Genomic DNA, 21,932 nt, shown 5'->3' on the forward strand with positions numbered 1-21,932 from the left:
GTGGTGCTTGGACAGTAAGACTGATGGTCTGCCACGCCCAGGGGCCAGAGTGTCACCCTCTTCCACCACCCTCCAGTTTCTGAAGGTGTTTCCACTTCCTGGGCTCACAAGCCCTTCCTCGGCTTGTATGAAATTAAATAAGAATTAATTTCATACAAGTCCACATAATATGGATTTGTGGGTTTTTTTTCAATTCTTTATCACATTCTGTTTATATTAACTTTTCTATGAGTCTTCACTATGAGGACTGAGATCAAGAATTTTTTCTTACTCTGTCTTCTGTTCTAGTTTCTTTTCTCTCTCTCTCTTTCTTCATCAACCCTCCCAGCATGGGCCCACAGCATGAGATAAGCTCCCATGACAAGGCAAGACAAAATAATGAATTCTTTTATTCAGAATTTTTTTCTCATTAACTTCAAAATAGTCCCCTCACTAGCTTAACCTAGACCATATTCAGTATGTCATTTTCTTAGGTTAGAGGTAGGCCTACCAGGCTCAAAATAAAAGTATAGCCTTGGCTGGTGTGGCTCAGTGGACTGAGCACTGGTCTGCACACTGAAAGTTCTCCAGTTCAATTCCCACCCAAGGCACATGCCTGGGTTTGCAGGCTAGGCTCCCCAGTAGGGGGCGTAGGAGAGGCAACCACACATTGATATTTCCCTCCCTCCCCTGTCTCTAAAAGTAAATAAATAAAATCTTTAAAATGGAGAAGTATGAAAATGTCTTTTCTCCTTTTTACTAGGCCAAAGTCTAAGTATTTTACCATCAAGAGGGGAAAAGATATGAAATCAAAAAAAATCTCATTAAACCAAAAGTTCGTAGAGAGTTTCTGCTTAAGGCCCAAAACAGGACTGTAAGTGAGGCCTCCTTAAAATGTAAAGTGCAGGAGTGGCCTCAAATTTTTCTTATGGCACCTGTCTCAAAAGAAGAGACAAAACCTAAAAATGTTTTTCCCTTATCCTCTGTAAACAAGCAGCGTTTCTAATTTATGATGGAGCCAAAAGAAAGGAAATAAAGTGGAGAGTAGCCAGAGGATCTTCTAAGAGGCTCACATTCTCCTGCCCTTCATCTTTTCTCCTGTTACACCATTGGGGTTCAGAGTTTGGCCTGTGGTCAAAGAATGTCTTCCCATCTCTCCCTGGGGTGGGAATCAGTAAGTGTTTCCCTCATATTCATATAGGAGCTTTCCCAAGCCTTGCCTTTGCATCTACATATTCATTTAAACTAAACTCTCAAGGCATTATAAATTATTATCATTAGTATCATTATTACCATTATTATCATTAGTATCATTATTATTTGATGTTGCAATAGTTCCTGGCATGAATTAGGAAGCTCATTATTTAAATTGACTAAGACCATGTTCTGACTCTAGATCTTTAATACCTCAATTATTTTTCATATAAAATCTTGCTGAGGTATATTCAGTCATGCCCTCAAAATGGTTTATTTAGTGGACAATGACACATATATTGTGAATCTCTTATTGAACTCATGAATGTGTTTTTGGAAACACCGGATCCCAAGTGTTTACATTATCTCCGTTCAGAAATAGTGTCCTCCCCCTGGCACCTGGCGCTTCTCCTTGATATTTTCTCAGCAGAGCATCGTACAGAGATAAAAGCTCTAGATAACTATATGCTCTGTTGGTGTGAGGTCTCTGGCCCAGTTTCACTGGTGAGTTAGGTTAGACCGTGTAGGGCATTGCCTTTATTTTAGTCTAGAAGTCAGCCTGAGTTTAGTCTCAGACCCCTAAAATTAGGCCAAAAGATTTCTTATTGAATTCTATTTCTCTGATATCAAGGAAAGAGTATGCAAGCAAAATCAATCTAAGAGAAGGTCTGGAAGAATTATTTTCTAATGTCCCAATTGTAAATGCTCTACTTTGCCTACCCCAGGCCTTTTTGTAACTGGAAATCCTAGTAGGACACAATTTCTAATGTCTCTTATCATGTCGTTGTGTGGAAGCAAATTAAACACCCAAAAAGGGGAAAGAAAGAGGTCATGTATCTAGCACAATGTCAAAAAATGTTATGGTTCAGCTGTTGAACACTGCTTTTCTTGGGGAGGATTAAGTGGTGGGCAGATAAAGAAACAGAGAGGAATCTAGAGTTTGTTTTTTTAAAATAGATGTCAACTCTATTTCCTGGATCATGTTTGTTCATATATCTTATAGCAAGTTCTGACAGTGCATCTAATTTCTCATTGTGAACTCAAAGCAGCTCATGAATTTGGGGGGTGAAAGTGGTGTGAAAGCAAGGAGAGCAGCAGTAGTGTTTATAGTGATGCAAGTAGACAGAGAGGCTGGTACAAATTAAGGAGGCAGACTAGTAGTGAATCTCACCTAAATGACATATTATCTGTGTTACCTGGAACAATTGACTTAATTCTCTGCACCTCGTAGGATTGTTATGTAGAATAAGTGAATGAATGCATACAAATAATTTAGAAGAGAATAGAACCTGGCACTTTAAAGACTCAATGTTTAGTTATCATTATACCAGTCATATTATTGTATTGTAGAAAATGATTCCTAGCTTGGGCCAACTTTCCTCTGTAAAGTTTTATCTCATCACTCAATTGCCTCTGATACTTATCTTTCTAATAATGCCATTGATGTTTGCTGAAGTTACTACTGTTAGTTGTGTTACAAGTTTTGTCACTTTATTTTCCCCAGTACACATATCTATCCTATTCTTGATGATGAAATGATGATGATGACAATAATCATGATGATACCAATGGATGACAGCCGGTGGCTACAATAAACCCCAGATTTTAAAGCCAAAAGCAAAGGTCACATTTTGATGTGGCGAAACATGTGGACAATGGCTCGGCGGATCTCCTTTGTCTTGGCGCTATAAATGAGAGGGTTGAGCACAGGGGGTAGGAAAAGGTAGATGTTGGACATGAGGACATGTATGTAACGTGGGACATGCTTCCCAAAGCGGTGCACTATGGAGACCCCAATCATTGGCACATAGAATGCAAGTACAGCCAGGATATGTGACACACACGTGTTGAGAGCTTTGAGCCGTTCCTCATGGGAAGCAATGGCCATGACTGAGCGTAGAATGAGCACATAGGAGAGGAAGATGAAAAACAGATCCATGCCAAAGGTGGATACAAGCACAAAGAGTCCATAGATGCTGTTGACAGTGATATCAGCACAGGCCAGCTTCATCATGTCTGGGTGCAGGCAGTAGGAGTGGGAAAGGACATTGGATCTGCAGATAGGCAGCCTCATGATAAGGAAGGGAAGAGGGAAGAGGGTGACAAAGCTCCGAGCAGTCACAGCAATACCCATTCCAGCGATGACTCCATCAGTGAGCACAGTGGCATAGTGCAAGGGATCGCAAATGGCCACATAGCGGTCCAAGCTCATGGACAGGAGAATACCCGATTCCATCATGGAGAAGGAATGAATGAGAAACATCTGGATGAGGCAGGCATCAAAAGTAATGTTGCGGGCATTGAGGCAGAAGGTTCTGAGGACAGTAGGCAGTGTGGCCATGGACATGGCCACATCACTGAAGGACAGCAAGGCCAGGAGGTAGTACATGGGCTTGTGGAGGCTGGGCTCCATTCGCACAGCCTGCAAGATCACTGCGTTGCCCCCAAAGGCCACAGTGTACATTACACAGAGGGGCCCTGCTAGCCAGGAGTGAGAGCTCGCCAGACCAGGGATGCCAGTCAGGAGGAAGGAGGCAGGATGAGTGACATTGAACAATCCCATGGCAGGAGGAAGCCAGGACACTCTTCAGGGTGAGACCTTCAGACTTGGAGATTCCTGAGAGGTGCACTTACTGGAGGAGAAGAAACCAAGTAGTGAGAGGCACAACAGATGATGTCTACACAGTTGGAAATGGATGCATTCGTGAAATCACTGCTCTTGGATAAATGTGGGCAAATATCCTTTCTTTACATTTTATGGTCATCTGGCCACACAGGCTGGGTTACTACCTCCCTCTGTTTAATGGAAGGAGAAGACATTGACAAATACTTCACAAATATCAATTAGTTACAAGGAAAAGATTTAAATTACATTTTCACAATTTTAATGTGTTTTAGAAGAGTCATTGAATGGAAATGTCTAGAAGAACACTAGGATTTGAATTATCAATAGCACTTGGAAGTATTTATTTAAATATACCTTTGAAAATGTTTAATTTAGACCCGTCACTGACTAATGAGACATTCCCCAGAGGTGTCTGAGTATCTGGGCAGGGAGAGGGAGGGGCAGCAGGGTGTGGAGGCAATGACTGCCTCCGGAACTCAGCTGTCCATTGTCAGAGTTGCTGCAAAAAAGCAACAGAGAAACCATATGTTTCTGCAATGGCACAAAGCTGTCCATGCTTGTTAAAAACTTATGGACTCTTCCCTTAATGTTGTATAGGTGCACTGTCACGCAGCCTGTGGGAGGGCCTTGTTCCACATGCAGACGCTCACAGTCATGTGTGCCCCCAAAGTGTCCATTACTCACACGGACCCACTCATGACCCTCCACGCCAGCCTTTTGTTAGATCCCACTCACATTCTCATGAAACACTCACCCACAGCTCTCTGTCTCTCACCATTTTATAAATGGGTTCGCACACTACCTCTTGATTTGTATACTCTCGAACACGCACATGCCCTATTGCGCTCAGTCCACATTGGCCTGTGTGTGGCATTTATGTGCGCATGACACTCAGGTTACGCAGAGGTTCGTATGCTTCCACCTGCATGTCTGTACAGTTCCACCTCCCCCCGTTATTAACTCACCCACAGTTAGGCTCTGCTTCCCCACCGTGCATCGAATTTACTGTTTTCCTTATACCTATTACATCCTCAATTCCTGGAGTCTAACTGACAACTGTTTCTCTGTGAGAGTGAGTATGTAGTTTGTTTTTCTATCACCCTAATGGTTTGAAACCATTTCATATTCATTTTCTCATTGTGAGTAAAGGTAGAGAGGTTAGAATGCTTGTCATCTGGAAGACAAGTTTCAGGCTCATAAGGTACCCTCTTTTGGAAGAAGAGTTCCAGAAATATACACTACTATTTCCACCTTCTCCTTCCTCTCCAACCTCTAGCAAAGCAAGACCACAGCATAATCAGATTCCTCTTGATGGAAATGGAGGAGGAGGGGGACCTGGGAGCCACAGAGATGCTATGTGATGCAACATTACCAGCTCAGGACACCTCCTGGATTTTCTCTGGCAGTATGGAACTCAGATCTTGCTGTGGTTCCCACAGAGTCAGGGGCCACTTCTCTGTGGGGTTGATCGCATCTCTTCTGGTCCAGGAGCTCAGTCTGTGCATGCCTGTCTCCCATCCGGGACTGGGATTCCTCAGGATCCAGGACTGACTGACCTCGTTTGTTTCTTGTCCCTCCCACTTGACTACAATCCCATTTTTTATACAGAGCCTCATAGAGGTGATCAGAGAAAACAAAAGAGAACTGAGCTAATGTAAAGGAAACAGAAAGAGAAGGGAGAAGAAAATAGGCTTCAATAAAAGCAGGAATCTGTGAAGCCAGAGCCAGAATCATTCTGGGTATAAAAACCCAAGTTTCAGTATTTATGGCAAAAAGTCTACCTGAACAGTCCCAGGTTCACATTCTTTGTCATACCCAGTTCTGGGTTGTCTGGATGCGTATGAAGGAAAGAATACAGTAAGGAAAAACTGTGCTTATTGAGTACATGCTATTTCCTAGATACTCTGCAAGGGCTTTTGCAGCCCATCAGTCACTCCATCCTTCACAGATGTGGACACTGAAGCCCACAAGGTGAGCTTGCCTCATTGTGCATGCAAGTAGAGGATAAAATCTCCATTAAAAAATTTGTTAACACTCTCTAACATCTTACTGAGATCTCTGAGGCATCATTAAGGTGTTAGAGAAGTCAAAAGGGATAATACAGGTACACGTTTCTGAATGGAGATATCTCAGTTGCCTTTGAACTAAGGGAATGCTAGATTCAAATTTATGTGGAGAAAATGATGCAGAAAATAATTATCTCCCATGTTGGCTGTATTTCATTTGGAACCCAGCACCTTTTCTTTAACTGAAATCACACAGGAGCCAAGGTGGGTTAGGGAGACAGGTCCTGGACTGGGGGTCAGGAGGCCTGAGATTTAACCCTGGTCTGACATGCCCTGGCTGAACGAGCTTAGGAAAAATGATTCTCTTTTCAGTGGACCCTTCTTTATCATTTTAAAAGAATATATTCTAAGATAGTTTATGGCTCTGATGTTCTTTCAGTTTACTTTTTAGTTTTTGGTCATGCAAAGAATGCCCAAGATTTGCTAAGGACGCTGAAAAAAAAGGCAGAACATGGTAGACATGGGGTTGGAGGGATGTGTGGAGAGGCTCCTTTAAAGACCATAGGTTTCAACCTGCGTCATGCATAGTAAAAGAAATGCTGAGGTATGCATAGTTCATCTCGAATTTATAGCTGATTTCTCCTACTCTTTGAACAGCTGGGGGACTTTTACATATTTTATTGCACAATATATAATAGAAGAGCAGTTTGATCTCTTGTCCTGGCTCAGCTTTTGGTTTGCGTCATGGAATAATAGTTTGTGACCACTTTGCTCCTGGATTTCTGAACCTTTCCTGTGTGCTGAGTCCTGCTTTCCTCCCTGACCTTGCAACCAATGTTAATAAATCAGACAATCTTTCATCTCCAGGAGTTGACTCTGGAAAGTGAGCTGACCAGATAAATACAGTTACAAAATCATTCAGTGGCAGTTCCAGAACAAGACCCCCAAGTCAAGGGACCTTTCTAGCATCTCTGATCACTCTAAGATGCTGTTATCAGATCACCTCCACCCCAGTCTCTCCCTCACCCTACCCCTGTCCCAATTTAACCCTTTCTTGGAGCAGGCTTCAGGAGAGTCATCTAGTGTACTCCTTCAGAGTTTCAGAACTCACCAGAAAAGTCAGGTGACAGATTTCACAGAACAGCACATCCATCTCTCTCTCCCTTAAAGTGAATCCATGCCTGCTGCTTTTATCTCCCTCAAAGCCCCTGGAGAGAGGAGTGGTGCTGACCTTGTGTCTGAAGTTCATCAGGAAGGTTTTAGTCTCTTGAGGTTCTTAATGACTTAGGAGAATAAAGCCTGTGCTCCTTAAGCTGAAAAGGAACTCAGCAATTTGCATGACCATTTCAATACCTAATGCAAGACACCATCTGGTAATGAATGGCCAGGCACTATAATGAGAGGAGCTCATAGCCTTCCAAGAGATCTCAGAGTTGTATAATATTTGATCGAGCCCACAAATAAGGTCTAATAAAAATAACTATTTTTACTTTTCTAATTTAAAGATTTTATTTATTTATTTTTAGGGAGAGGGGAAGGGAAGAAGAAAGAGAGGGATAGAAACATCAGTGTGTGGTAGCCTCTCACGCCTGCCTGTAGTCTGCAACTCAGGCATGTGCCCTGACTGGAAATTGAACCTGCAACCCTTTGGTTCTCAGGCCTGCGCTCAATCCACTGAGCTATACCCCACAGGGCTCTTTTCCCTTTAGATGTATTGAATAGGGCTAATTATTTTTTAACCCGTTTGAAAACTCAATTTCCTGATATTTCTGGTCACATTCAGATAATAAAACATCGTCTGGTAAGTAATTAGAACCCCAGCCTCAGGTGATAAGTGAAGTTTCCCCGTGTCCAGAGCATAGCCTTTTCCCTTCTCCCATTCCTCACTTCCTATCCGTGGTTTCTGACTTCACCAAGGAGGAGGGAGAAGGAGAAGTGGAACCTTCATAATTCTTTACTGCTTCAGTTAGCTGCTATGGTGTTTACTTAGGTTTCTTAAATGTTTAAAGCTGACTTTATTTTGGGGGGTGCCGCTTTCAGAAATCATTCCAGGAAACTTCCCTTTTCTCCCTTCTCCCTATCTTTTACTTCATCTCCACTTGATGTAAACTTAAAAAAAATCATTCTCTGTATGGTTGCTTCTTACTCTATCCACAATGCCAAACCCCCTTGCAGAGCCATATATTTTTCAGGACAGGCGCTAAGACAATTCCATGCCATTTCTTTTTAGCATGTAACCCGTCAATAAAATGGTCAGCCTTCCTCTACTACAACAAATGCCTGACCCAAAACAGTGATGTGTTTCCCATCCAATCCCGCTATCAGAGCAGCAAGGCAACTTTCACCTCTCCATGCAGATTCCCAGACACGAGTAAGGAGAGTCTGTTGTGTCTCTCTCTCCCCACATTTCAGGGACATGTATTGCCTGAGTAGAAGCCTTGAGGTTTCTCTTTTTTGACTCAAGGTAAACTGAAGTGTGCCACCCTTCTCTTCCTCTCGAATGTGTGGAGTGGGATGGGAGACCTAGCTCTTTCCAAAAGATCTCTTTAGAAATATTCATTTAAATTCTCTAATCCATAACTCAGTTGTACCTTAATAAAGGCAGAATTTCTCCATCTCAACACTATTAACATTATGGCCTAATAATTTTTTGTCTCGACGTGATGTCTCGTACATGTAGGATATTTAACAATACCCCTGGTCCTTACCCAGTAGATGCTCCACCCCAGTTATGACAACCAGAAAGGCCTCTGGACATCGCTAAATGTCCCCTGAGGGACAAAGGTACTCCTGCTTGAGAACCACTAAATTTGGAGAAGGAGTTTAAAGTCAGGTAACTGGTTCTCTGAAAACTAATTAAAAATTTCCTAATGGTTTTCCATTAAGGCTATAGTGTCCATTATCTTCATGTATTACCCATAGCAAGCCATGACAAGTCCAATTGTAAATTGTGTTCCATGTACAAGTACATCTCAAACTCCTGGCTGATTGGAATTTCTCCTCTCAAAGGCAACCCCCTTTTTTCCCCTGAGCTGCATCTATGCAATTCATGTCTGGTCTGCTCTCTGTTCTCAAACCGTTCCCTCTGAAAGATTCACAGCACTTGAACATGTATGAGACCCTTTCGTACTTTTCCCCAAGGATCTCTCTTTAGTCACAATATGTGTTCGCGTCTTCCTGAACTCCTTGCAGGTTTTCAAATAAATACTCTATTTTATGACTTTGTACTTCTGGGATTTTCTTCACATCATTTCCCCTGTGGGAATTCTGCCATTTAAAACTCTTTGTTATGATTTCACTTATATGTAGACTCTAAAAAATGGAAATGAATAAAACAAAACAGAAACAGTCTTACACATACAGAGAGCAGAGTGATGGTTTCCAGAGGGGAAAGTGGTTGGAAGATTGGGTGAAAAAGGTGAAGGGATTAAGTAGTTCACAAGGAAAGTTACAAAATAGTCATTGGGAAGGGGAAGCATGTGAGGTACAGCATAGGGAATATAGTCAATGGTAGTGTAATAACTATATATGGTGCCAGGTGTGTACTTCAAGTAATAAGAATGATGTAAATAAAGTATATGATTGTCTAACCAGTAAGTTGTAGATCTGAAAGTAATACAAAAATAATGTTGCATGTACAGTATAATTTAAAAAATAAAGAAAATTACCCTTCTTGGTAAATCCTACAGCTACATGATTCACTATGAACTTTTCTTGCTATGTAATTCTTTCTTAAAAACCCTGGGTCTTTGATATTTCCCCATTACAGAGTTTATAAAATACAAGAGACCCTGAATGCCTGAGACTTACACCTCTGAAATGGGAGGAGCAGAGGACTTCCCTAGTTTGTCCTAAGGTCTTTAAGAGGTCATGGTAAGACTGTTTCCAGGAGTGTTAAAAAGTTATAATATGGAGTATCACTAACACTGTCAATGCCACTGGATTAACCCTGGGGGCTTGGGTGAAGATTTTGTACTGGGGTAACATTGACAGCAACATAAAGCAAGTCTTCTTTCCTGCACCAGCTACCTAGAGGCTCCTTCCCACACCTCACCCTCATCTGCAGATATTGGGAGCTCCTTGGAAAAAGAGAAATACAGTTTGCTGAGGCCCAGTCCCAGTCTCACAAATAATAATATAAAAGATAGGATTGAGACTGAGAAAATAACATGATGACCAACACAGTCAAACAATGAACTTAATCCTTGGAATTGTTACACAGGTTTCACAAGAACTACTAAACTGACCAGCAGATGCTAATGCCACCTAGAGATCTGCAACAGCAGAAAGCCACCACCACTTCTAGGCTGGAGAGTTAATGGTGGTGGTGTTGGAGTTGGAGCCAAGGTGATCTCAACCAGCAGAAGCTGGAGTCGTGGATGAGACGCAATCCACGCCAGAGACTGCTTTAGGTGGGAGAGTGGACAGAGGGGCATGCCCCCCATTAGCCAGTGCTTCCTAGCAGCTGAACGCATCTGGAAGTCCACTGACAGTGGCGTTTGGGGTATTCGTAGAGTGATATTTTGACTCCTGTGATATGCTGAATAGCTGCAGAAGAGTATGAGTGGATCTTAACCAGGCCTATCCTTGGTAGAGAATAGAAGTATAATTCATTCATTCACCTCAGTCTTCACGTATCTCTAGCACTGTAAAATGTGTAACTTCCCGTGGGCTTTGACCATGATAGTCAGCACCATGTAAAATGTATCTCACTGTGGTTTGTGAATGATGAGAGTAATTGGACTTGAGTTCTGAGGAGTAGAAATCTTGTTGTATGAAATGATCTTTCTCACAACCAAATAGCCAGAGTTTTCTGGGAACTACTTCAAGACTGGCACACAATCAAAACCTACTTTTTTTCTAAAACCTTACCTACTCAGGTAGAATTGATGACCTTCTTTAAACAACAGTGTTCATTTCTGCCATGAAAGCATTGACTGCTCTCTATTATAGCTGGCTCTGCATGGTTCTGTAGACTCCAGTGGAGCGATAATAGTCTGGGGAAGAACCGGATGGCCGTAGGATGGGGCTTCGGTATGGAAATGAGTGTCTTTTTCTTAATCACAAGCAGTTAACTTTGGGATAAGACAAGATGCAGCTGAGAAATTTGACTCTTGTTTTAACCATATGAAAAGTTACCTATTATGCAAAATACATAAAATTCATCTCGTAACATGTACTAATACTGAGTTTATGGAAAAGAAGCTCAGGGTGGTTTAAACTAGGCCTTGAGGTCATTTGCGTTTGGTTGAATTTCACTGCAGTTTTGAACATGGTTTGTGCTTTCAGGAGAATGGTCTATGTCCTGCTCCATCTGTTTTTGTTGTCTTTTTAATTCACGAAATTTTACTAGACTTACTGTGGTGATCACATCATAAGGTATATAAATATTGAATTATTATGTTGCATACCAGAAACCCATGTAACAATGTATGCCACCTATACTTTAATAATAAATTAAAAAATTATCCCAACATTTTATTACAAAAATACACAGAATACTTGAGAGTATTTTACAGTAAACACCAGTATACCCACCACTTACATCTACATTTTTATTGTGCCATGTTTAGCATACATTTATCTACGTGTCCAATCTTCTACTTATCCATCAGTCCACTTATCTTATTAGTGTACTTCAAAGTTAAGCTGCCCTTTCTTCACATTCTTTGATGGAAACACAAATTGGGCAGCCACTGTGAAAATCAGTGTGGACTTACCTCAAAAAATTAAAAACATAACTGCCTTAAGACCTGTTGATTCCACTTCAGGCAACTCATCCAAAGAAACCTGAAGCACTAATTCAAAAGAATATAAGAACCCCTATGTTCATGGCAGTATTATTTACAATCGCCAAGACTTGGAAGCAGCCCAAGTTTCCACCAGTAGATAAGGGGATAAACCAACTATGGGACCTTTACACAATGGAGTAATACTTGGCTGTGAAAAAGAAGGAAATTTTACCCTTTGCAACAGCATGGATGGACCTGGAGAACATTATGCTAAGTGAAATAAGCCAGTCAGAGAAAGACTAATACCATATGATTTCACTCATATGTGGAATCTAATGAACACATTGAACAAGCAAATAGAGACAGCCTCGTAGATAGAGAGCAGGATGACAGCTCTGGGGTGGAGCTTAAGGGGTGGAGGGATCGAGCAAAAAGGAAAAAGAACTCATGCACTTGGACAACAGTGTGGGGAGACAAGTAAGTGGAGGTAAGGGAGGGTATAAGGGGAATAAATGGTGATAAAGTACAATGAAACACATTTAAAAACTAAAGTTACAACATCAAAACACTTCCCTTTAAATATTTCAGTATTCATATAATTAATTAAGGGTTAATCAGTTATATAATTACTTTATTTCTTTCAAACATATAATGCACAGACCTTGCATGCACATTAGATACGTTCTGACAAAAGCATTGGTTTTGTTGTGAAATACGTTTATGCCATATCTCTAGGTAACATCTGGAGGCATATCTGCCACAGAGGACATCTGGACTGTTGAGAGGATCAGTTTTTTAATATTTATCTTCTTTGCAAGAATAGGTGCTGGGTCTTTATTGCTGTGTGTAACATCAGTGCTGAGAGGAATGCCTGAAGCAAAATCATGCTCAAAAATGTTTTCCTTCTATTTTTTTGTCTGGTCTTTGTTGAATTGAACTAAATTTGTAATTTTCAGGTCCCATTCAGTGATGGAGTAGAAGGAATGCTTGCAGAAGAAGCATGTTATATGGATACTAACACATATTTTTACAAAAAAACTGCCATAAATTTAAATTCTATTTATAAATCTGTGAGGAGATGGGGGGATATGAATTGTGGGCATCTTGTAGATCTGTTAATGAGAATATGGGCATGTGTTTGAAATGTATACTTTTGGACATGTGAGCATGGAGTACATTTGAAACATACCTGATTGTTTCTTCAAGTATGTGGATAAATGTGCACTTAACTATCTATTTCTAATATTATGTCTGCAACCTGCACCGGTCTGTGTTGCCAAAGTAAGTATACAGAGATTTTAGTGTGTGTTTGACCTGTCAAGATATGTGATTAGGGTGGAGGTGGGGGAGGGATGTGGGTTCAGCTGGGTGGGGTGGAGGAATGGGGAGAAAAGGCGTACAACTGTAATTGAATAACAATAGAAATTTAAAAAAAGATATGTGATTAGTGACTAGTCTATTGGGCAGTTGTATGAGCATATTTGCATTTTTCTGTTTGTACGTGTATGGATCTGAAAGAGTTGATGTGAACACGAGCTTGTCTTCTAATTTATTTGTAGCTGAATATGTTGAAAGGAGTATCTGTGGGGTTGTCAGAATGTTGATGACTAGGTACCATATCTTTTTCAGACTATCAGACTCACCTCTCCCACAAATTTGGGAGGAAAATGGGGGTGCAAATGTAGCACACAAATGTAACTTATATTTACATTGGCAAAATATTATGTTATTTATATTGTTAAATATTTTACCACATATTTGCTTCAAAAAATTTTTTCCTATTTTCCTCCTCTAAAACCTAGGTGCATCTTATGGTCTGAAAAATATGGTATGTTTGTGTTCATGCAACTGTTTGCACTTACTGATCAAGGGAAGCTTAACTTAGTAATGGTTGCAAATGATGACATTAGGGATTAATGAGGCTAGGAAAGGGATTCTCCTAGGGACAATTCTCCTGTGGCCCAGCACTACTCTCCCTCTTGATCCCACCCTCTCCATTTCCTTTCTACTCTCCTCCTGCAACCACAAACAAACAAGCCTAGGGACTCTGGGGTGTTCATGAATTTATTAATCTTAGGTGAGTGAGCTAATGCCACTCTGGCAGCTAGATCCACAGAGCAGTACGTCCAGCTACAGAGAAAAGAACTTCTGCCACCTAGTGAGTGCCTTTCCCTCAAACTGCCCACCTGGGCCTCTTACCTAAAACTTATCTTGACCTTTGAAACTCCTAGTGCAACCCTAGACTGCCTCTGACCCTCCTATTTCCCCTCCAAACATGAGCAAATCTGTTCCCTTCCAAAGCCCATGAGCACAGACCTTGATGCTAGGTATCCATCTGAATCAAAATTCTAATACCAAGTCACAATCACAGAACCTTAGATGAAGGGGCTGATCCATTAAATCTAGATTTTATCTTGAGGGTATTTCAAACTTTTTCTCCCTGAAATTTGAATTACTGTCTCCTATATCTAAGTCTTGGGTGTGCAGCTTGAGAAAAAAATCACAGAAGCAAATGAACTGAAGTTATTTAACAACATGATCTTCAATCTTAGCTGGATTTTCAATACTGAGGAGGTCATGGGAATAGAGTTGGTGGACTATTACTTGGTGGGTCTGTGAATACTGATGTATTTTTGTCTGTGTGTTTATAAGTATGTGTTGAGCTGGTATAACTATGGGAGGATATTTGAAACATAGTGCATAATGGCAATGAGTAACTATGAGCCTTCTTAAATTCTGTGGTTGTGCTAGTGTTATGTGTGACTAAGGGAGTGCACAATAGTTTCCGTATTTTTGATACAGGTGAGTGTGTAATTGTGTGTAAAAGAGTGAAACGTATATTTGCTAGTACCTTTGTGTGACTGTATGTGTGTACTCATGTGCATGGTGTGCAAAAGAAAGGCACTATTTGGGCCTGTCTCCATTGTCTTGACATTTCTTCCTAGATTAGTCATATCTAAGAAGCCTTAACTGACACCTCCACAGTCAAAACAAAGAAAAAATGGCTGTTTGGTGGCGGCAAAGTATGTTCTATTTGGGGGAGAAGTTTTCAAAGTTGCTTTCCATGCTGAGGAAAATCTGGAGCATGGATGAAATATGACCTGGAATACCTAATTTTGTACATGAGGAGTTCAGAATAGTGGAGTCAACTTATCTTGTAGAAGAGTCAGTCGTATCTGTTGGTGCTCCAAGTGTCTTTCCATTTCTTCAGAACTTAAAGGTAATCTTAGAATGAAGATGATAAAAAAGAGTAGATGTGGATAGCCTGCATGTAAGAAGATTTCTTGGAACATTGACTTAAAACCTGACTTGGGTGCACGGAGAGAAATTTACAGGGGGAGTATGGAGAAGAAATTGATTAACAAGCGTTGTTAATTCTCAGTTGGAACTTTTATTAATTCTCAGTTAAAACTTGTTAACTTACCGATTAACAAGGTTTTGTTTTGTTTTTGTTTTGGATTTTAAATTCTCAGTTGGAAAGGAGAGAAAAGAAAAGAATAGACAAATTCCTTCTAATGCTCCATATACTTTCAGGATTTTGATAGATATCTGGGCATTATCCAAACTCTTTTAACCATCTACTTTCACCATATTTACTAAGACAGCTAAGAGAATGAAAAGTCCAGAAAAAGTCAAAGGAACAAGAGAACTACTATGCCTAAATTCCAAAACAGAGCTCTGGTTATGAGATACCTAGTATCATAGGAATATAATTACAGAGACATTTTAGGTAAGGCTGAGAAAAAGTCCTTTATGATATGGTTTCTCAATTTGCACTGTTCTCGTTGCTTACTTTGCTGAAATTAATCTGATGCTGTTTAAGAGGAATGACAGAGAAACTGGATTCAGTAAAGAAGGTAGAGAAGACGTCAGAGTAGGAGCAAAACATGGAGAAATGGCGCATCTGGAGGAAGGAGGTGGTTCTCTAAAAGTGAGTTACCGACAGAATGAACTCTGGTAGGGAAACCAAATGGATGAGTATTGAAAATGTTTATAATTAGATTTAGCAACGAAGAGGTCAGTGGTAACCATAGAGAAATTATTTTCAGTTGAGAAGGTGGGATGTGGAAGCCACACTAGAGTAAACTGAGCAGTGATAGAAGGTAAGGCTAAGAAGGGTGAATCCTTGACTTTAAGGATCTCAGACTAGAATTGGAGAAATGGAAACATAAACAAGCTTCCCTCCTTTTACATCTGAAGAGACAATGTTTCAAGAAGTTTGATTAAGAAATGGGGAGGGTAATAGAGTGGCAGCTAAAGAGGGAAGGTTATGTTTTTGTAATAGGATGGTTTGCACATGCTTATTGCCCTGAGGAAAAGAGATAGAAAGGGAGAGGCTGAAGATGCAGTAAAACTGACTAATGGAAACAGGTGTTCGAAGGAGAAGGCAAGAAATGGAATCCTGAAGGTGGAGGGCCTGGTCTTGGAGAAGGAGAGACATCTCTTTCTTAGGAGCCAGGGGGTAAGAATGGATAAAGATGTATTGGGTTGGCCAAAAAGTTTGCTTTTTTTTTTTGTAAGATGGCTCTAATAGTGCTTAGTTCTCTTTAACTTGATTTGAAACAATTTTGTGAGACTGTATTGTGACAGCAGTCATATCAACATGCCTTTTAAAAACACCTATCAAAATTGGTGGATTTTTGTGTAGCCATTTTAATAGAGAAGATGGAAGAAAATAAGTGACATTTTCAGCATATTATGCATTACTATTTCAAGAAAGGTAAAAACACAACTGAAATGCAAAAAAGATTTGTGCAGTGTATGGAGAAGGTGCTGTGAGTGATCGAACGTGTCAGTAGTAGTTTGTTAAGTTTCCTGCCAGAGATTTCTCCCTGGACAATGCGCCATGGTGAGGTAGACCAGTTGAAGTTGATAGTGATTAAATTGTGACAATAATTGGGAACAGTCAACATTATACCATGTGAGAGATAGCCGGCTTACTCAAAATATCCAAATCAATAAATTTATTGGTGAAAATGAAAGATGTGTCTTTTATTTTATGGAAACAAACCACATGAACTTTTTGGCCAACCCAATAAATAAATTTAAAATTTAGGCTGTGGTAAATAATCAGTACTTATCTCCAAAAAACCACTTGCTTCTTTGGTTTTATCCAGCTACACACCCAGTTTGACTAGAGAATTTACCAAAGTTGGGGTTTGCTGTGTGAATGTGAAGGAGGGGCAAGGGGGAGATGAAGACACCGGCTGTGGTGGGAGAGTAGGTCAGGGAACAAGTGAGGGAGCAAATGCTAAAAGACAAATAGATCAGAAAAAATGGAAGAATTACTGGGACCCTGAGAGCAAGTGCCTGGTCACTAGAAGGTAAGAGGGTTGGAAATTAGAAGGATGTGGTCAGAATATTAGCAAAAATAGAATTTAAGATTTTACAGAGGTGGAACAGTTTTTGGCTGAGGTGAAATCTGAGTAAAAGTTATTAAAACTGTAATTCTACAGTTGTAGAAGTTTTATTTACCAGGAGTGTCCAACCTTTTGGCATCTCTGGGATGTAATGGAAGAAGGGCTGTCTTGGGCCACACATTAAATACACAAACACTAACAGAAACTGATGAGGAAAAAAAAAAAAACCATTATAAGCAAATTTACAATTTTGTGTTGGGCTGCATTCATACCCATCCTGGGCCAAATGTGGCCCGTGGGCTGTGAGTTGGACACCCCTGATTCTACCAAAGGGTTTCCAAAGATTTGAGCAGTATTTCCTTTTCCATGTGTATGTTAACCTCTATTTCTCACCAAACTCCCCAAATGTGGCTTTTGGGGTGATATGGAGAAGTGAAGGGGTACTACAGTTTAAGGTGAAAATTAGGGGACTTGTTGCTTTGCAGTGAGATGGACACTCACTTGATCATCTCACCTTCACAGAGTTTCTACGATGCTCTAGACAGGGTGGTGGGTACTGGTGGTTCAGACATAGTAGAAATCAGTTGCTATTCTTAAAGATCTCATTAATAGGGGAAGCAGGGAAAGAGACAAACACTTTCAATCTCTGACCGTTTTGTGTTGGAGACAGGATGTCTGAGAGAAAGTGAAGAACTCCCCCAAACATCCTCTTGGGCTCATTCCCCATCTGTATTCTCCCACCTGCCTGCCATGTTGAGCCTCAATGGCACCCCCTTCCAGCCAGACACACTCCAGCTGACAGACATTCCTGGGATGCAGACAGGCCAAGCCTGGGTTGCCCTGGTTTTCTGCATCTTTTACCTGATCTCCATCATAGGCAACCTCAGCATTCTTGCTCTGGTGGTTCAGGAGCCTTCTCTGCACCAGCCCATGTACTACTTCCTCTCTATGCTCTCCCTAAATGATCTGGGAGTGTCCTTCTCCACACTCCCAACTGTGATTGCCACCTTCTGCTTCAACTACCGCCATGTTGGCTTTGATGCATGTTTGGTTCAGATGTTCTTCATCCACACTTTCTCTTTCATGGAATCAGGCATACTGCTGGCCATGAGCTTTGATCGTTTTGTGGCTATTTGTGACCCGCTACATTATGCCACTGTGCTCACCAACAGCTGCATTTTGGCTATGGGCCTGGGCATCCTTGCCAAGAGCTTCACTACTCTCTTGCCTTTTCCCTTTCTGGTGAAACGACTTCCCTTCTGCAAGGGCAATGTTTTACATCACTCATACTGCCTCCATCCAGATCTCATGAAGGTGGCATGTGGAGACACCCATGTTAATAACATCTATGGGCTCTTTGTGGTCATTTTCACCTATGGCATAGACTCCACTTTCATCCTGCTGTCCTATGCATCGATTCTGAGAGCTGTGCTGGCCATTGCATCCTGGGAACAGAGGCTCAAGGCACTCAACACTTGCATATCACACATTTGCGCAGTGCTGGCTTTCTATGTGCCCATAATTGCTGTCTCCATGATCCACCGCTTCTGGAAAAGTGCCCCACCTGTTGTTCATGTCATGATGTCCAATGTCTACCTGTTCGTACCTCCCATGCTCAACCCCATCATCTACAGTGTGAAGACAAAGGAGATACGCAGAGGGATCCTCAAAGCCTTTTATAAATCCCAGAGCTGAAGAAAGCTGCAGGCCCTGAGAGAAGTACTTTGTAGAAAGAACTGGGACTTGTTTGTCAACTTAAGAAATGCTTGAAGCAAGGAGGAGAAGAATCAGAATCTTGATAGTTGTGAATATGATATTGACAAAGGAACATTTGACTCAATAAAATGACATAAATGTATATTAAACACTGTGTGAAAGACCTTATGCTAGTTGCTAAGAATTTTAAAATGGTAGGTAAGACATATTGTTAAGTAAGAAGTAGACATATTAAGGGAAAACACTAAAAAAGAGTAAAGGTGTCCTGAAAAATGTTTGACTAATGGAAATAATAAAAATTCCACAGGGCCAATAAGTTTGAACACAAATAATCCTAATTCCATCCAGATGAGGGAAGTGGTAAACATTGGAGACAGACAAAATTCTGTGGAGGCCTGATGCTTCATGTGACACTGAGGGCCCATTTGGTTTGTGGAGAGCAGGATAAAAATTTTTCTGAAGTAGCTTGTAAAGGATGAAAGAGGTTAGAGTACTTGGTGCAGGGTGGCAAGAAGACAGGAAGGTAATAATTTTGACATAAGTATGGGACAAATATTTAGGCAAGAAAGTTTAGAACCTTGCTATTCCAAGTGTAATCCAATAAACGATAGTATTCGTATCTCTGGCATCCTGTTAGAGAAACAGAATCTTAGACCCCACACAAGACCTATTGAATTCGATTTGCATTGAATAAAACCATTGGTGATGGAAAATTGAGAAGCAGAGTAATTCTCTTTTCCAACACTGCTAAAGTCATGCCGATATGATGTGTTACAGCAATAACAAGACTAATGAGTAACAAGAGTCTGGAAAAGGGGTTCTCACAATGCGATTCCCAGGCTGGCATTATACTCACCACTTGGGAAACGGTTAGGCATGCAAATTCTCAGGTCCCTCCTTAGATGCCCTAAATTAGAAATTCTAGGGTGCAAAGTCCATCAATCTGTATTTTAATAAATTCTCCAAGTAATTGTGATGTATGTTAAAGATTGAGAACCTTTAACCTACAATATTTGTCTAAACTATTTAGGACAATTGCAAGCAGCTTCATGCGGACAGAGGGGAGGTTTCATATGGAAATCTTGGGAAACGAGGTCTTGAGAGATTCCCTAAGTCAGATTGTGAGTGGTTTTTAAAGTGGGGAGAAACTGACAACTAGGTGTATGGTGTTGGTGGTGAAGGAAAATGCAAACTCATAGCTTATTATCTCTACGAGTGGGTGCAATTATAGCACAGAAATAGCTGACAGAGAAGATTCCATAAACAACCTCCAGCCACTCCATAGTCACTTTATGATAATGGAAAGTAGAAAAGGTTCTCAAACTACCACTCTGAGACATTTCAAAGGTCCATAATAGGAAGATAAAATCTTCTTCATGTCCATCTTCTGTTTGTTTCTCTGGATCCATCCCACTACTTGATATGAAAGTGAGAGAGCTCTCCTGCCATTCCTTCCCTGAATACACCTGCACTGTATTTGAAACTTAAATAAGGAAGAAGTAAAATGAAATACTTAATGGGAAGACTAGGTACTTGAGAAAAAAGTTATTTGGGTGATCTGATATTGGAGCCTCCGGGAGAACTTATGTATGCTAAGATCACATTAAAAATATAGCTTCCTTCTTTTTTCATTTGAATCTCTACCCTCTGTAGGTAAGTACTAGCCTCTTAATATATCAGCTTTCAAGTTGAAGAAATGCTGATCTCCTAGAATCATGAAGTTGGTAGATGACATCCTGGAACTCAAATCTACATCTGTATGACTTTGAACCCCATGGGATGTCTCTTCTGGGGGACAACTCAATCTTGTGCCATTTGGTGGAGGGTTGATTGGGAATTGAGTAGGAAACAGCATTGATAAGTGGGTAAAGAAAGCCATGGCTATTTCCTCCATTGGTTAAATACTGGGTCTGGCTCTGGTATTTAAACATTGTCCTGAAATTTGCCCATCAAGCTCTAAGCTTTAAGTTTTTCCTGGGATATGGGTTTTAAGAAAATAATTCAGAAAACTAAACTGTGGAGTCCGTGCTCAGAGTTCCAGTTTTGAGACTAGTTACTTGGGTTTTGGGTGGGGATGCTGCTATGAAGGTTGGAGGGATTTCTCTCCATCTCACTCCATCTCACTCTTCTTCACATGGAAGAAGTTGAAATTTTACTTTCTCTGTGGAAAGAGGACAGTATCTCCAGGGCACATGCTTTTTGTTTTCTTTCAGTTCCCAAGGTGAGATCTAGTCCTTCTCCTTTTCCTGTTACCAGCACAGGATCACCCTCAGGCAAAACAGGATCCCAGAGGCTAGGGCCTCTGGGAGCTCATTCAGAAACATAAAGTTTGTCTCCTGTCTTGGCTAGTGCCTGCCCGAGGCCCATTCTGAAGCCATTGTGAGTTCTTGCCTTCTGTCTTTCAATACAACTCTCATTTCCCAAAGCTTTCTCAGGTGAATTTCAATGTATTTGTGTCTTCTCGGTATATGCATAAAAAGTGTGTTTCTGTCTACAATTCTTTTGGTGCCTCTGTGTGTTTTTTGTCACTCTCATGCCTCTATCTTTGAGTGAGTCTCCTTAAGTGTATATGTATATGTGTGTATTAGCGATAATTTGTCTTGTCTATGATGGAGGGGTTTAAGACAGAAAAATCCCCACATTTTATTTTCGTGCAGGTTTTCCACCAAAAGATACTATTCATTTCAATGCCCATGTATCCTTCCAAAACACCTTCAGATGGGACTGCCAGAGATTGCTTCAGCAGTGACAGACACATGGTGATCTCACCACAGGGACTGAAAGTGTGTTTTTGTTTTGGCCACACAGATCCACTGTCATGAAATTCTCAGTGTCACAGAATAGGAGAGAATTTGATAACTTGGAATATCAGGCCCAAGGGCAGAAGTGTTGAAAGGGCTTTTAATCCCCTTTAAACAAATTCTGGAAGTTTTCCTCAGCATTGTCAGCAAGGATTTTTCTCTTCTTTTCTTTTTTGATTTAATCTTTATTGTATCTCTTTTTCCATTTCCATTTAGTCCCTTTACAACCCTCTTCCCCCAGCAATCCCCTCACTGTTGTCCATGCCCATCAAGTTTTCCAGTCTTTGAACATCTCCACTGACCAGAAGCATAGTATGTCCCTGTGCAGAGTAGACTCTTAGAAAAATCTTCCTCACCTGTGCTCCATACTGTCTCCCTGTGATCTCCACCTATCACTCATTCCCTCTTGCACCCATCCTACCTCCATCTCTTCTACAGTCCCCTTTTCTCAAAACAAAACATCATTGGTTCCTTAAATGCTCCTTATTTTAATCCCACAAGAAGCTTTCAATTTATTA

At 40.8% G+C, this 21,932-nt stretch overlaps 2 protein-coding genes across 4 annotated transcripts; one reads left to right on the forward strand and one right to left on the reverse strand.

The window, feature by feature from the left end:
• Positions 1-2,750: 2,750 nt before the first annotated feature.
• Positions 2,751-3,811, reverse strand: LOC112298873 (olfactory receptor 51I2). Its single transcript, XM_024554024.3, has one exon. It carries the CDS (start codon positions 3,734-3,736, stop codon positions 2,798-2,800), a length of 939 nt encoding a protein of 312 aa, XP_024409792.2. The 5' UTR covers positions 3,737-3,811; the 3' UTR covers positions 2,751-2,797.
• Positions 3,812-13,629: 9,818 nt separating this feature from the next.
• On the forward strand, positions 13,630-18,716 carry LOC128781098 (olfactory receptor 51I1). 3 transcript variants are annotated; one of them, XM_053925644.1, is made up of 2 exons: positions 13,630-13,695; positions 17,568-18,716. In XM_053925644.1, the coding sequence occupies exon 2, from the start codon at positions 17,648-17,650 to the stop codon at positions 18,590-18,592; it is 945 nt and encodes a 314-aa protein (XP_053781619.1). In that variant the 5' UTR covers positions 13,630-13,695; positions 17,568-17,647; the 3' UTR covers positions 18,593-18,716. The 3 variants fall into 3 exon arrangements, with proteins under 3 accessions (XP_053781619.1, XP_053781620.1, XP_053781621.1); XM_053925645.1 differs by having other exon boundaries at positions 13,655-13,695; positions 17,564-18,716; XM_053925646.1 differs by lacking the exon at positions 13,630-13,695 and adding an exon at positions 16,383-16,861.
• The last annotated feature ends 3,216 nt before the right edge of the window (positions 18,717-21,932 follow it).

Source organism: Desmodus rotundus, chromosome 5, assembly GCF_022682495.2.
Source record: "Desmodus rotundus isolate HL8 chromosome 5, HLdesRot8A.1, whole genome shotgun sequence".
NCBI classification, from domain to species: Eukaryota; Metazoa; Chordata; class Mammalia; order Chiroptera; family Phyllostomidae; genus Desmodus; species Desmodus rotundus.